The sequence below is a fragment of the Dipodomys merriami genome, unplaced genomic scaffold, assembly GCF_024711535.1.
Source record: "Dipodomys merriami isolate MVZ:Mamm:240054 unplaced genomic scaffold, mDipMer1.0.p SCAF_24, whole genome shotgun sequence".
In the NCBI taxonomy this organism is placed as follows: Eukaryota; Metazoa; Chordata; class Mammalia; order Rodentia; family Heteromyidae; genus Dipodomys; species Dipodomys merriami.
The window spans coordinates 22,016,657-22,031,286 of record NW_027203826.1 but is presented as its reverse complement, the minus strand read 5'-3'; the positions used below and the strand labels follow the sequence as shown (position 1 = coordinate 22,031,286).

Here is a 14,630-nt window from a genome sequence, read left to right as displayed (position 1 = left end):
AGAGGGCTCGATAAAGTAATTGCATGTATCAAGGATTGGTTGATATGTGAAAACTTTCTGAGGGGTCATTGGTTGGCAGTTTTAAGTAGGCAAAATAAGTTCACAAGGAGAAAAAAAAAACAAGAATACAATAGTATTTATGTCTTTGGCTTAAGGCCAATTCCTTGTTTTGCTGCAAAGTTCTTAAATGTTTTATTCAATAACCAATCCTGTGTCTTTCTTAATTTTTTAAATAGAAAACCAGCCATGGTTTCCTTATAAGCATGTTATTCAGAAAAACAACTCCTTTGAGAATAATAGTTCAACCTTGTTCAGCATTGCACAAAAAATGGAGGGGTGCCCCCTCCCACAAAGAAATGACTGAAAACAGGTCCGTTGTGGCCAACCATAGAGTGGCCTGAGATTTGCTATCATGAGAGCCCACTTACTTTGTCATCATTTGAAAATCAATGCTTATGTTGGGTGTCCTGGACTCTGTGCTACGGGGCTGCTTCACCACAACCACTCTGTGAGTCCTAGGCACTAGTCTGAGAAATGCCACCTGAAGGAACAGGTGATAATTTGTTGGCTCTGTTGGAAATAACATTGATTCCCTTCCCAGTAGACTCATCTTGGAGTCTACCTCAGGAGGAACTGGTGGGTTCTAACACACAGGAGTGCACTGACTCTGGGACAGGCTACTGCCAAACCCATACACGTGCCACAGTGGAGGGGGTGGGGGCAGCTGCATATTCAGGGAGTTGAATTGTGGAGAGAGCCACATGGTCAGGATATATGGAATATGATTTGCAAATGGTAACCCTATGAGTGGCCTTGGATATGGCTTCAATGTGTGTCTCCTAGAGGGGTGGAAAGAGGGAAAATATTAATTTAAAAATCTGGTAATAGAATAATGCAGCTGCCAACATGAAGTCTCAGCTTCATTGATGTATAGTTTTGTATTTAAATTATCTAGCTAGCTAGCTAGCATCTATCTACCTATCTATAAACACTTCCTCTCCTAAGGGAGACCTCAGAGGTAATGACTCTTCATGGGAGCTGGATCAATGTTCTCAGTTTACAAGCTCCAAGAGTGGTGCTTAAGCGTGCAGCTGTTGGAAATAGCAGCAGAATGGATGGCCCCAGCTGTGCTCTTTCTGGGTCTTTCATCTTCTGGAGCCCTGAGACCCTGCAGGAGGGGTTCTGGCTGGAAGATTTCTTGTTGATCTTGTGGGACACAAAGGAACACTGTGTTGCTCCATAGGTGGTGATTGGGAGATACCATCTTTTGTTTGCCTTTATTTTTTTCTTTTTGAATAAAGGTTACCTTATAGCAACTTAACAGTCTCATTGGAGACAACCCCTTCCCCCCACCCCACCCTACCCCATGCTTCAAACCTAGAACTGGCTAGTTCATGATTGAGCTCAATGACTTTGTTGCCTGAGGTATGGCATGAACGTGGTTCAACTATCCTATGGCAAAATCCCCTTTGGGTTACTGAGACACCCCTAAATCCATGTATAGCCATCACTGAAAAACTATCAGAGCCAACCATTGTATGTTGTCCATCTGTATACCTAGTGTGAAACAGTTTGAGGCATTTGTGATCATTGCCGAATAATTATCTCTAATCTATTTGTACCTTTGTATTTAAAATATTTGCATGTAGCTGATATAATATGTTGGATTATATCTTCTAATCAGGATGTAGACTTTTGGAGACTTCAACTTGGCTGTTTTTCATGATTTCATGAGTATGTTAATCCTTTGACAGAAACAGAGATTATTCATTCAAAGCTAACTTAAAATATGCTTGAAGGAGAATGAGAATGAAGTAATTTTCTGCATTCTCCCAAGGCACTTTTTTTGAAATGCCATAAGCATTTTTGAATAGCTCTGTTCACCCTTTGGCTCAAACTACTTGCTGGTTTCTTTTTTTTTCATTTTTGTTTTGTATTGTGGGGAGAGATTTTCTTTGTGCTGTTCTTTAACTTTTTGGCTTAAGTTCAGTGCTCTACCACTTGAGTTGCAGCTCCATTTCCAGATTTTTCTCACAAATGTTGCTGCTTAGGCTGGTTTCAAACCACAATCCTCAGATCTTAGCTCCTGAGTATCTAGGATTACAGATGTGAATCCCTAGCATCTGGCCTGAGTGTCTTTCTAGAATCTAGTAAGCTCTGATGTTCGGCAGGTACTCTGCACAAGACCCACACTACGGTTTGGAGTATTTGCTTTCTTAGACTGTTTACTGTATAACAAACACAGTGGGAGAGAGAAATGGCTAAATTGAAATGGAGATTTACTTGATGTCTTAATTGAAACAAAGATGATGGCTTAATTGAAGCAGTGCATGTTAATATAATTGATATATAGAAAACATTCCTTTTCTTAGGGAAAAGAAGGCCTTGATTATTTTATTACCGAGGAAGAAAAAACCTGCTAAATGAAAACTCAGAAATGAACATTTATTCTTTGAATAGCTCAGGCTGCCTTCCAGTATTGCCTTCTGAGATTTTCAGATACTGGAAAGAATCAGGTTAATAAGTGCTATAAGCTTTTAAAAAAAAAAAAAAAAAAAAAAAAAAAAAAAAAAAACCTCTTTCTGGATCAAACACTATTCACAGATGTTTCCTCATTATTTTGATTCAGTGAGGGTCCCCAAAGGGCAGGGAAGAAACTTACTGGAGTAGAACATAAAACCACTGAAGTCTTAGGATCTAAACCTTCCTATGGCAGAAGATTTGTTCCTAATTCTGAGCGGACACCTGTATCAGTCAGTTCTCCATGACTATAACAGACTTATCTTGAGCTCGATACTTTGTAAGAAAAAGAGGTTTATTAAGCTCACATTTGTAGAGGTTCATGGATTTGGCACCAGCACCAACTCACCTCTGAGAGGACCACACTGGCTTTGTCACCTGTCATACAGTGTCATGGGGAATTGTATAGAAGAGAGGAAGACCAAATGGTGAGATAGAAGGAATTGTGTTCCATTGAAACAACCCACTCAGGAAAGCTAAGAGTCCCAAAAGAACCCCTTAATCCCTTCTTAGGTGAGAAACCCTATTGACTTTTCCCTCTGACTCTCAAAGGTCCCATGATGAAAATCAAGCTTCCAACCCTGAGGGGTTCAATTGCATCTAGACCATAGCAACTGCCTATCGTGATTCATTATGGAAACAGGTTCTGCTTTATGCCTTTTGTTTCATTGGTTTTTGTAAATATACCCCCTTCTGTGCACACTTCTCGGTTCTTTCTTCAATGAAATGTCCAGTGATTTTTTTCAAATACAGTCCATATTCTTATGTGTTCTTCACACAATAAAAATCACTTTCTGGGGCTGGGAAGGTGGCTCAGTGGTAGAGCGCTTGCCTTGCATGCATGAGGCCCTGGGTTCAATTCCTCAGCACCACATAAGCAAAAAGAAAAAAGCCGGAAGTGTCGCTGTGGCTCAAGTGGTAGAGTGCTAGCCTTGAGCTGAAGAGCTGAGGGACAGAGTCCAGGACCAGAGTTCAGGCCCCACGACCGGATCCCCCCCAAAAAAAAAATCACTTTCTCTCTTCAACAGCACACATCCATACTACACAGAGATACCCCCCCACACACAGGTGCACACACACACACACACACACACACACACACACACACACACACACACATGCACTGACAGAGATAGCAAATCACCACAGTGGTCACAATTGTGTCTGGAGAAGACAGCTTGTGTTTAAATCCTATCCTTTTACCTATGGCTGTTGCATACAAAACATATCAATGTATTTGTCCTTCAATTTCCTGATAGAAAGATGAAAGTAATTATATACCCCCATATAGGAATATTGTATTAGCTAGTCCTTATATGATGGTTGGGATGGCTAGCACATAGTAAGGTTTCATTAAATATTAGCTGTTATTTTTTTATTAGTTGCTCATAAAATGCTCTCTCTGACAATAGCATTCATTTTTCTAGGTCATTTGTTATTCTTTGTTATGATTTCCTAAATGGCTACGGGAGTTGTGTTCTGGCCTTTGTCTCTTCTCCTTCCCATTGCACTCTGGATATGAGCTTTTCTGTTGTCTCAGTGTCTCAATTTCTCCTCCTGAAAATGAGCATCATGAAACCATTTTAATCCAAATAGGTTTCGCTCTAGTATAAATATTGCATTGTAACTTGAATATAGAGTAAATTCATGGTTTGTTTAGATAATTAAAGAAATGGAATGTCCTGGGTAATGAAACTATTTTTGTTCCAATGCAACAAACATTTAAAGAGTATTAGAGTGCAATAAAATACACTTAACTTCATCTACACAAGGGAAAACACTTGTACAAGTAGCAATACGGTATTGACCTCAAACACTAGCTTTGGGTTTTAACCTCAACACTTTCACTAACTGGGACTCCATGCTAGCTACTTTCTTAACCTCTCTGGGTTTTCATTGTTATAATCACCACCATCATCACAGTTGCTGCTCAGAGCACTGAGGAAAGGTCAGGGTGGTAGCAGCTCCGGTTCGGCTATCAACTGGTTGTATTGCTTTAGGCAATCAGCTTGCCTCTCAGTTCCATGGTTTGCTTATAACAGAAGAGAATTGGATCTGACTTCTTGATCAGTGTGCACACTGGCACCAGGGCATTCTGCTAATGGGTTGTAGGTATATTGATTCATTGACACCCCCCCCCCACTTCCTCAGTTGTTGGGGCAATTGAGTAAGAACTAGAGAAGCAGATTTCTAGCTCTGATCTCCTCTACCCTTAGCAGCAGCTTCCAGACTCCAGTGTGTCAAATCAAAGGAGTTTTCCATGTACCTCATAATATTCAAAAGCCTGGCAAATGGTACTCACATGTCTCTTCCAATTCTAACAACCGAGGCTTTCCTCTAGTAGTTGTGTGATCTTGGGCCAATTAACTTAACTTTCTGAGCTTTGATTCTATCATGCCCTAAAAACTATTGATTTGAATGAAATATATGACTTCCCAAATCTGATGTTGAAGTGAATAGAAGTGCAAAGCTCTAAGATTATTGTTTCCTTGGGAAGTCTCTAACACAATGAATGTGACAGAAGCTTGCAAGATTCACTATAGAGAAACAGACCTGGTGATCATTAATATATAAGTGTAAATTACAGCAGAATCTAATGGAGAGACTCCTTCATTCATTGGACTTGGGAGTGTGACCAGTAGACAGTCATTAAAAGCTGTCCATGTCTGCTGAAGACAATAATAAGAGGACTCAGGCAAAGCAAATATATATAGAGCAGTATCTTGATTTATGTTTTCAACTGCACAAAATTATTCCTGCTACAGTTTTATAAATCAAACCTAATTGTCTCATTGATATATACACACACATACACATTTACAATACTTTATCTCATTTCAGATCAATCACTAATTGGTTGTTGCTTCCCATATTTTCCTTCTAAAACTATTTCTAATCGATTGTTCTGTAACTTGCAAACAACTAGTCAATTAGGAGTGATGCGATGTGAAATAAGTGACTTGAGACTCAGTCATTCAACAAAGATATATTAGAAGCTGGACCCTGGTGGCTCATGCCAGTTACCAGACTCAGTTACTCAGGAGGCTGAGACCCAGAGGACTGTAGTTTGAAGACAGCACAAGCAGAAAAGTCCACAAACTCCGTCTTCAATTAAGCAGCAAAATGTTAGACTGGATGTGTGGCACAAATAGTAAAGCACCAGCTCAGCAAACCAAGTGAGAGTAAGGCCCTAAGTTCAATCCCTAGTACCAAGAAAGAATGACAAGAAGAAAGAAGAAAGAAGAAAAAGAAACAAGGGAGGGAGGGAAGGAGGAAGGGAAGGAAGGAAAAAGAGAAGGGAAGGGAAGGAAAAAGAAGGAGGAAGGAAGGGAGGGAGGGAGGAAGGAAGGAAGGAAGGAAGGAAGGAAGGAAGGAAGGAAGGAAGGAAGGAAGGATTACTTATCATTTTACTGCTGGAGACAGAGGTGAATAAAGTAAAACAAACAACATTCCTACGCAGAGTTTTAATTGTGTAAGAAGAGAATGGTAGAGATGAGTGCATAGAACAGAGAGTAGAAACACACAGTAAGGGAGGGCACACTTTGGGGTAGGATGGCCAGAAAATGCTTGTCAAAAGGTAATATTTGGTAGTCCTAAATGAAATGTCACAGCATCTGTTTCTGATGACCCCTAAACCCAACCAATGAGAAATGAGATTGAGAAACTGGGTTTTGGTGGTGGTGGTGGTGGTGGTATTGGCAGTAGTCATGTGGGTTGTGTGTGTGTGTGTGTGTGTGTGTGTGTTACTAGAGTTTTAACTCGCAGCTTTCATGCTTGTGGGGCTGGTACTCTACACTTCAGTTTGCCTCTACCCTTGTTTTTTGCTGGTTATTTTGAGATAGAGTCTCACTTCCTACCCAGACCCACGTCACCACCCTGTGTACCTTCTCTCCATGGAATCTCCTAGACTTTTCTGCTTAAGCTGACCTGGAGCCTTGATCCTCCCCATTTCAGTCCCCAGACAGCTAAGAGTGCAGGTGTGCACCACAGGCACCCAGCATAACTGGGTTTTGTTTGTTTTGTTTTGTTCTGTTTTTAAACTCAGCAGCACTATTTGAAAGAGAAAATGGTTTTTTGACAGATACCCTGCACTTTAAAGTTTAGTATTTCCTGCACAAAAGAGATAACTGATACTATATTATTATGAACTTGCCTGCTTAGATAAATAAAGCCACACTGCAAGAATTTTTAAAGACTTTATTGAAAACCCCGAATTATTAGTCACCATGTCCTTTGTTTGCCTAGTGATATTTGCTATGTACTCCTCCCATTATCTTGGCCTCCTGAGTTAGATGTGTGTGTGTGTGTGTGTGTGTGTGTGTGTGTGTGTGTGTGTGTGTGTGTGTGTGTGTGTGTGTGTGTGTGTGTGTGTGTAGGGTGGGAGCGGCTATAGACTTAAATGGGACATGGATTTTCATTTATTTACTTTCAATCCTTTAAATTTGCTGCAGCTCCATACTCTTTGGTTTGGGGGGAAGATTAGATCACTGTTTAGCAAGATTGCAATGAGCAGGGTCAGGAGGGATGGAGGAGGGACAGGACTCTACACATGGTTGCTTTCTAAGCCAGTGGTGCTGGTCCTTTTCCATGTACTATGGGTAACTCTGGGAAATAGCTTTCCCACATGGATGTGGTCCTTTACAAGCCATTAGGACAACTTCCCCTTAGAAATCTCTCACTTGGGGTGGGAAGGTGGCTCAGTGGTAGAGTGCTTGCTTTGCATGCATGAGGCCCTGGGTTCGATTTCTCAGCACCACAAAGCAGAAAAAGCCACAAGTGGTTCTGTGGTTCAAGTGGTAGTATGCTAGCCCTGAGCTGAAGAGCTGAGGGACAGCACCCAGGCCCAGAGTTCAGGCCCCATGCCGACAAAAAAAAAAATCTCACCTATGAATTACATAGCATTAAGATTAAAATCTTAGATGAGACTAGTATAAAACTTGGCTATTTTCTGGAATGGGTTTTTTCAACATAAGTGTCTTCTTCATTCTTTTCATTACCCTTGTGACAGTCGAACTTAAGGTGTAAAAGCACAGGTGAAGGAAATCACTGGCATCTTAATTTGAATGAGCATAAACACTAGTACACATATGCCCTTCATCTGAATACAGCACACCCTGCTCCACATGTACATACCACACACATGCTAGCTGCATTGAGGAAAGTCCTTAAAGCAGTACTATTTATTCATTTCATTCCATCTTGACCTTGAGTATATAGCTTTTTAATTTTCTGTGTGATGAACTTGGTAGGATACATTAAGCCTGTCCAAGGCTATCAAAGAACTATGGTTCTATCAAGGAAAAATACATATGTGATTGACTTGCAAGCTGAACAAGCAACTTTTTCATGATTTTTCTTTTTGTTTTTCTTGAAAGCACAACCAGCAGAAAAATCTATGGTTATTCAGACTTGAGTGTTTGGCAGACATTTTCTAAAAAAGAAAAAAAAAAGTAATCTAACTTCTATAAGGAGAACTGACAGTATTTGTTACCAATGATACAATTTCAGCTTTCAAATGAAAATTAGAATTTTGGCAAACATGTATTTGTCATTGTGAGCTTGACAACCTCCTAATATTTAAGGACATTTGTGATGAAATTGGTGGTGATATTAACTAATATGATGTTTGGAGACCGTATAATGAAAAGTGTCAAAATGTGGAAGTTCTGCATAACTCAGTGATCTAATAGTTTCAAGATGACCAATGCTGTTATAAAATCAGAGAGGGTAAAAAAAATTGGTTCAAACTACAACAAACCACACTAGATTTCAATATGATAGAGTCTAAAATGTTTGTTGATGTGCCTTCATATGCCACACTGTAACTTGCCTTTAAGAATCTTGCTTTTGTTTAGTAGAGTTCTGAGAACAGAAATCCACAATTAGGATGACATAATTTGGATGCAGAGCACTTCTGAGAATGCAAATTTTTCCTCTACTCAAACAGATGGAAAAGAGTTTACAAAAACACACAAAGCAGTGTGACTTTTCTGGGTATGCTGGTTTTGTTTCAGAACATATAGTTACTGTCCAAAACAGGTTTGTGTTATAATGTAATAGGTTTCTTTTATCTTCAAATGAAGCAATAAGTAAATAAACTTAGTTTTCTCCATTTTAATTTCTGAAATGGTAACTTTTCTTAATAGACGAAAGTCAGTAAACAAATATGGAGGAGACACTTATTTTCATGAGTGTGAAGGGATCTGGGACCAGAAAGCAATGAAGGGTTGTTCTAGAACACTCTTCCTGTCATTACCCATGAAGCCATGAGGCATGTGGTGACTCATCCACTAAGTGACAGTTGTGACTACATCACCTCTCCACAAAGCACTGTTGCAATACTTGGCAGTTTTTGTTTTCCTTTCTTTCTACTACTCTATGCTGGCAGGCCTGGCCTGGGAAGAAGCTGGTCCCCTGCTCTTCCATGAGAAGTTGGGGGAGAAGCTGTGATGACAACTGAAATACAGCTTTCTCAGTGTGGAAATGACGGGTCATGGGAGGGATCCAGGGGACCCTTCCAAGGTTTGCTTGTCTCCTGGGGAAGACGTCACCTGAGACTCATCTCCTGCGATGGAAAAAACATATCACTCACTTGAGATCGTGGCCTCTCGTGCTGGAAAGCAACGAGTTTTCCTGTGTCCCTTGCTTTTTCCTTCAGGGAGTTTGCTCGCTGGAAAGTAAACAACTTGGCTTTGGAAAGGAAGGACTTCTTTAGTTTGCCTTTGCCTCTCGCCCCAGAATTCATCCGGAACATCCGCCTCCTTGGAAGGAGACCCAACTTGCAACAGGTTACTGAGAACCTGATCAAAAAGTACGGCACGCATTTCTTGCTTTCTGCCACCCTTGGAGGTAAGCGGTGTCACAGTCCCACGTAATTGGTGGCTAGATTGTTAAAAATCAACTTTGGGACAGAATTATCTAATATACCTCCAACTGTTTCCCTGGGTCTTTCTATCCTGGCTGACACATCGCTGCCGGGGAAATATTTTCTATCTGGTGCTTTGGAGAACAGTTGCATTCTCTTTCTCATCCAGAACACTCTGATTTGCTTGTAAGCATTTCCCAAAGAGCTGGGGCTGGGGGGGGGGGGGGGGGGGGGGAGGGGGGAGGGGAGAAGGGAGAGGGAGGACAGAATTCTGCTAAGCCCATACCAGCAGGGGGCGCTCCTAGTATTGCTTTGGTTGAGCAGCAGCTAACTCCAAGGCTTCCCTTGCTGTGGCTAACAAATTTAAGACCCATCGAGTCCCTATGTATGTCAGTAACCAGCCCAAACCAGTTCCATCGACCCTGAGCTAATGATGGGGGATGGGAGGGTAGGGTGAGGGAGGTACACCATGGGGCTGGAGGTACACCATTGGAACGCTCTGAAGAGGCCTGCTATGAAGAAAGCAGGATTTATTGTCACATTTAGCTCATTGCCCGCTGGAACAAAGTAGCTTCTTTGGCTGCCAGCATGTGGTAGGGGTTGAGTGTCTGATGGGGAAGAGAGAGCTAGAGCTTCAACGATTTTGTCCTTTCCCAGGGAGCAGAAATAGCCATGGTGGCTTCTTATCAACAACTTGAGAGAGAGAATTGTATCTCGCCCCCGGAGGCAGATTGCCCGAGACAGAGATCAATAGCAGATGTTAAATGAAGAAATGGAGGGTGAATAGGGGTGAGCTTTGGGAGGTTTAGGAGCAAAGGGAGAGATGGAGGCCTTCCCAGGGAAGGGAGGCCTGTGACCCCATACCACACAGCAGACCAAGGCCCACAGCAGGGGCCTCGCTGCCTCTTAGCCCCTGTGTCTGGCTCAGGCTTCCCTTGTGCTTCTTGGTAGGGGCTGTGGAGCAGGAAGGCCTCTCTCAGTCCACCTCTGTTCTGGCTACAGGAGAAGAGTCCTTGACCATTTTTGTGGACAAGCGGAAGCTCAGCAGGAAGGCAGAGCCCACGGGAAGCGTCTCTGCCGTGGGAGGCAGTGGGAACAGCTCAGCCGTGTCCTTGGAGACCCTGCACCAGCTCGCAGCGTCCTACTTCATCGACAGAGAGAGCACTCTGCGCCGGCTCCATCACATCCAGATAGCCACGGGGGCCATAAAGGTAAGCAGCCTGCCAGGCCCAGGACGGGTGGGGGGCCCTGGGCAAAGGGCTTAGCCAGAAAGAGAAAACCAGTTTTCTGATGGGGTTTCAGACAGCTCTCAAATAGCATGGAGTCACCCCTCTTACATGAGCGTGAACACTCGTGGGAGGGACATCTACTGGGCTCCGTGATGGCCGCTGCTTCGCTGTGAAAGATAGATATTGCCCCTGTACCGACAGATGTCACAGGTGCCAGGGGGTGGGGCAATCGGAAGAACAGCAGAGTAGTTGCATACAGATATCAAGAAGTTTCATTGAGCTATAAGGCAAAGACAGTTAGGAGGTTTCTATTTTGTGGAGTGAGGAGAGGGAGCAGCTACTATTATCTTGGTAGATCAGGAGGTACTTAGGGGTTTAGACTTTGAGGCTGAGATCTAAAAGGCATGACTGTGTGTGTGTGTGTGTGTGTGTGTGTGTGTGTGTGTGTGTGTGTGTAAGCAGTGTGTGGGCACAGAAGCAGTAAGTGCTAAGGGCCTGAAGCAGAATCCAGCTCCTAGAGTAGGTGGAGTATAGACATATTACTACAGACAAGGGAACAAGAAAGCCATTGGAGCCGGTGGCTCACACCTGTATTCTGAGCTACAAGAGAGGCTGAGATCTGAGGATAGTGATTCAAAACCAGCCCTGGCAGACTCTTATCTGTAACCACCAAAAACCTGGAAGTAGAGCTCTGGCTCAAGTGGTAGAGCTCTAGTCTTGAGCACCCAGACTCTTGAGTTTAAGCACCAGGAATGGCACAAGAAAAGAATGAAAGAAGAAAAGAAAGAGAGACAGAGAGAAATAAAGAAAAGAAAGAAAGGAGGGAGGGAGGGAAGGGGAGGGGAGGGAAGAGAAACAGAAAGAAGGAAGGAGGGAAGAAAGGAAGGAAGGAAGGAGGGGAGGGGAAGGAGGAAGGAAGGAAAAGAAGGACACAATGAGGTTCCGAGGAAGACTAAAACCACAGCACATCATGATGGCAATGAATTTTTATAAGTATTACCAGAAGAGTGATATCTTATTCATGTTTTAAAAAAGAATAGTGTTCATTGTGACTTTAAATATCTATAATCTCTATCCTATCTCATCTACTTACCCCTAGGACATTTCAATTAAAGTTTGTATTATTTTATGGAAGACTTGGGATTCCTGAAATAAAAACACTTGAATAATACCTTTAAAAAATCATTTTAAGTATAAATTTAGGATGGTGAATAGCTTTCAGACTGATGATGTGTTTGGCTTTGGTTTCATCTAAAAATATCCTAAGGAAATTCTCCTCATCAGTCATTCAATAAATATTTATTGAGCACCTATTATGTGCCAGACCACTCTTCTAGGTTCTGATATTCAGGACGTGAGCCGACATAAAATATGTGCACTCATGAAGCCTGAATTGGAGTAGCAGAGACATGGTTCAATAAACACACAATGTCAGAGTAGGAAAACATAGGAAAAAGGAATGAACCCAATTAAGAGACAGAGCATGATGTAGTGCTCAACCACAAATGTAAGCACAGTGTAGATGGCTCACAGCTGTAATCTGAGTCACTCAGGAGACGGAGATCTGAGGATCATAATTCCAAACCAACCTGAGCAGACACATCTGTGACTCTTACCTTCAATTAACCAACAAAAAGCCAGAAGTAGAAGTGTGGCTCTACTGGTAGAATACCAGCCTTGAGTGAAAAAGCGAAGCAAGAGCACTAGACCCTGAGTTTAAGCTCTAGTACTAGCACAAAAATAAAATGCAAGGGAACAATATAAAATAAAGTAAGATTAAAATGTAAGGTTAATGCAAACCATTAACACAGTTGGAGCTTCGAAAGGGACGGTTTCTTTTCTTCTCAAATGAACAGTGAGATCAACTAAAGATTTATTTCGGTGTCTCTAGTGTCTCCTATTACACATCTCTTCATCTTCATTTACCTCCCTGTACTCTTCACCGTCCGTTCCTTGCATGTAGCCCAGTCGTGTCTACCCAACAGCCTTTCATACAGTCACATCTTGCTTCCAATTCTTATTTGCCGCTGTGTTTGCAGTGCTTGTCTGTGGACCAGAGCAGCTCTTCCTCACCTATCTTTGATTAGCTCAGAAAGGCAAGCTTTACCTGAATCCTAACATGGATAAATTCTCCTCTTTAGTGTTCCCAACACATGCATCTTTTATAGGGCTTGCTATTTGGATTGCAATTGCTAGCTAATATGGTTATTGCCACATGAGACTATGGTCTTGTTTAGCATTGATTCCCTGCTACATAGTATAGAGGGCACCATACTCTATATGATGGATGGACAATTCATCATCCAACGATGTCAAAGGAATGAACAAACGAACGAATGAATAAATGAAAGGCATCTTCTGGACATGGTGCTTTCCACATGGCTTAGGTTTGTCTGCTCGGGATGTGTATGCAAATACCTACAAGCATGTTTAGTTAAAAGAAACAGAGATCTACTTAAGAAAGCTTGATAGGAAGGAAGTTTATTAAAAGGACTCTGGTGAAGAATATCCCAGATCTGCAAGGGCAGAACGCTAAATCCAGATCATACATCTGGGACTTGTAAAATGATGGTCGCACTCTGGTTACTATCTCTGTTTCTTGTTGGAATAGATGCCTCTACTTTCTACTTATTTTTTTTTAATCTCCATCTGCTTCATCTTCTTGCTTCCCTTGTGCAAGAATTATGTCCTCTGTTTATCCCAGACTCTTCTATACCCCAGTGGCTTCAACTTAACTCATGGTTTTGCCTTGCTGTGGAACTGTCTTTAGCCCTGACTGCACATTATTCTTTCTGTTTTGTCTGTCAGCCAGTGCCACCAGTGCAGAGGTTTTATTCCCTGTTTGTGACTGTATTTTCAGTTCCTGGCACCTAGAAAGTGTTTGATAATTATTTATTATCGGAATTTTATAAATACCTACAGTCATTTTTCAAACCTTTCCCGCCCGCCCCCCCCCCCACTCTGGTTCAGAGTCAAACCTTAGCCTAAGGGTGGGGTTTTCTGCATTGTCTCCAGCCTGGTTTGCCTCTTGTTAAGTTAAAAGCAGTAGAGTAAATGGTAGGTAGATATTCAAATCACATCAGTTTGAAGTCCTCTGGGTACACTTTCCACAGCTAAAGCCACCGCTCATCCCTTCAAAGGAGGGGCCCACTACTCTTGGAAGCCTCTTCTTGGAATTCCTCAAAGGGCACACTCAATGTGAGATGAATATTCAGTTTCCACCTGGCTGACTGACCTGGGATTTTTCTCTGTCTAGGAACGTGATGGATCCTCTCTATGGGATACAGTTCTAAAAAAACATGGGTAAATGAGGGTGATTTCACTTTGCTTTTTTCTCTCCTTCAACTCATCCCAATTCTTTAGTGAGGTCTACAGGCTTGAAATGACATACCCAAGGACGTAGCCCGTGAGTCAGGAGTACAGCACTGCCCTGTTTCCTTTCCCACACCTTTGCTCATCTGATGCTCTTGACCCAAAATGGTAGTGTCCCACAAAATGCCGTCTCTTTGCTCTAACGTGCTTAGTATTTACAGATTCAGATAGGAAGCGCCAGTAGTCCTGCTGTGCTATCTAACAGTCCTTTCTTGGTGTTGTGGGCCCACATCTCCCTCCCTGTCCTGAACATGCCTTAGTAGTTGAGTCGTCTTCCAGCGCAGTCATTACTCTGTTAACGGGTTGGGCTGTGATCACCAGCTCTGCCTTCAGGAAATGAAAGATCTACAGCATGTGTGTCCATTTCTTTTGATCTCCAAGCAAATGTGTAGTTTGATTTCTTTTTTAAAAATTCTTTCCTAGAAACTTTTTCTGCACTAACATGGAAGAAGAGGGGCCCTCTCTTGTTTGTTCGTCATGTTAATTGGACCCCAATAAAGCATCACTGTTGGAAGGTTTGCTCTGATCAGCATACGTCTATTATAGGATTTGTCACATTACATTTAAGCTGTTAGCATACCTGTTCCTCCCCTCCTTGCATTAGCCATGACAGTAGGTCTTAGAGCAGTAGAGACTCGGCAGCA

General features: G+C 42.2%; 1 protein-coding gene across 3 annotated transcripts in view; it reads left to right on the top strand.

Moving 5' to 3' along the window:
* Brinp2 (BMP/retinoic acid inducible neural specific 2) overlaps positions 1 to 14,630 on the top strand; it is a 102,129-nt gene that overhangs the window by 72,767 nt on the left and 14,732 nt on the right. For all 3 annotated transcript variants that reach the window (XM_070034403.1, XM_070034404.1, XM_070034405.1), the window contains 2 exons: positions 9,179 to 9,369; positions 10,388 to 10,596. In XM_070034403.1, the coding sequence (XP_069890504.1) occupies positions 9,179 to 9,369; positions 10,388 to 10,596 (400 nt within the window). The remainder of the gene's footprint in view (positions 1 to 9,178; positions 9,370 to 10,387; positions 10,597 to 14,630) is intronic.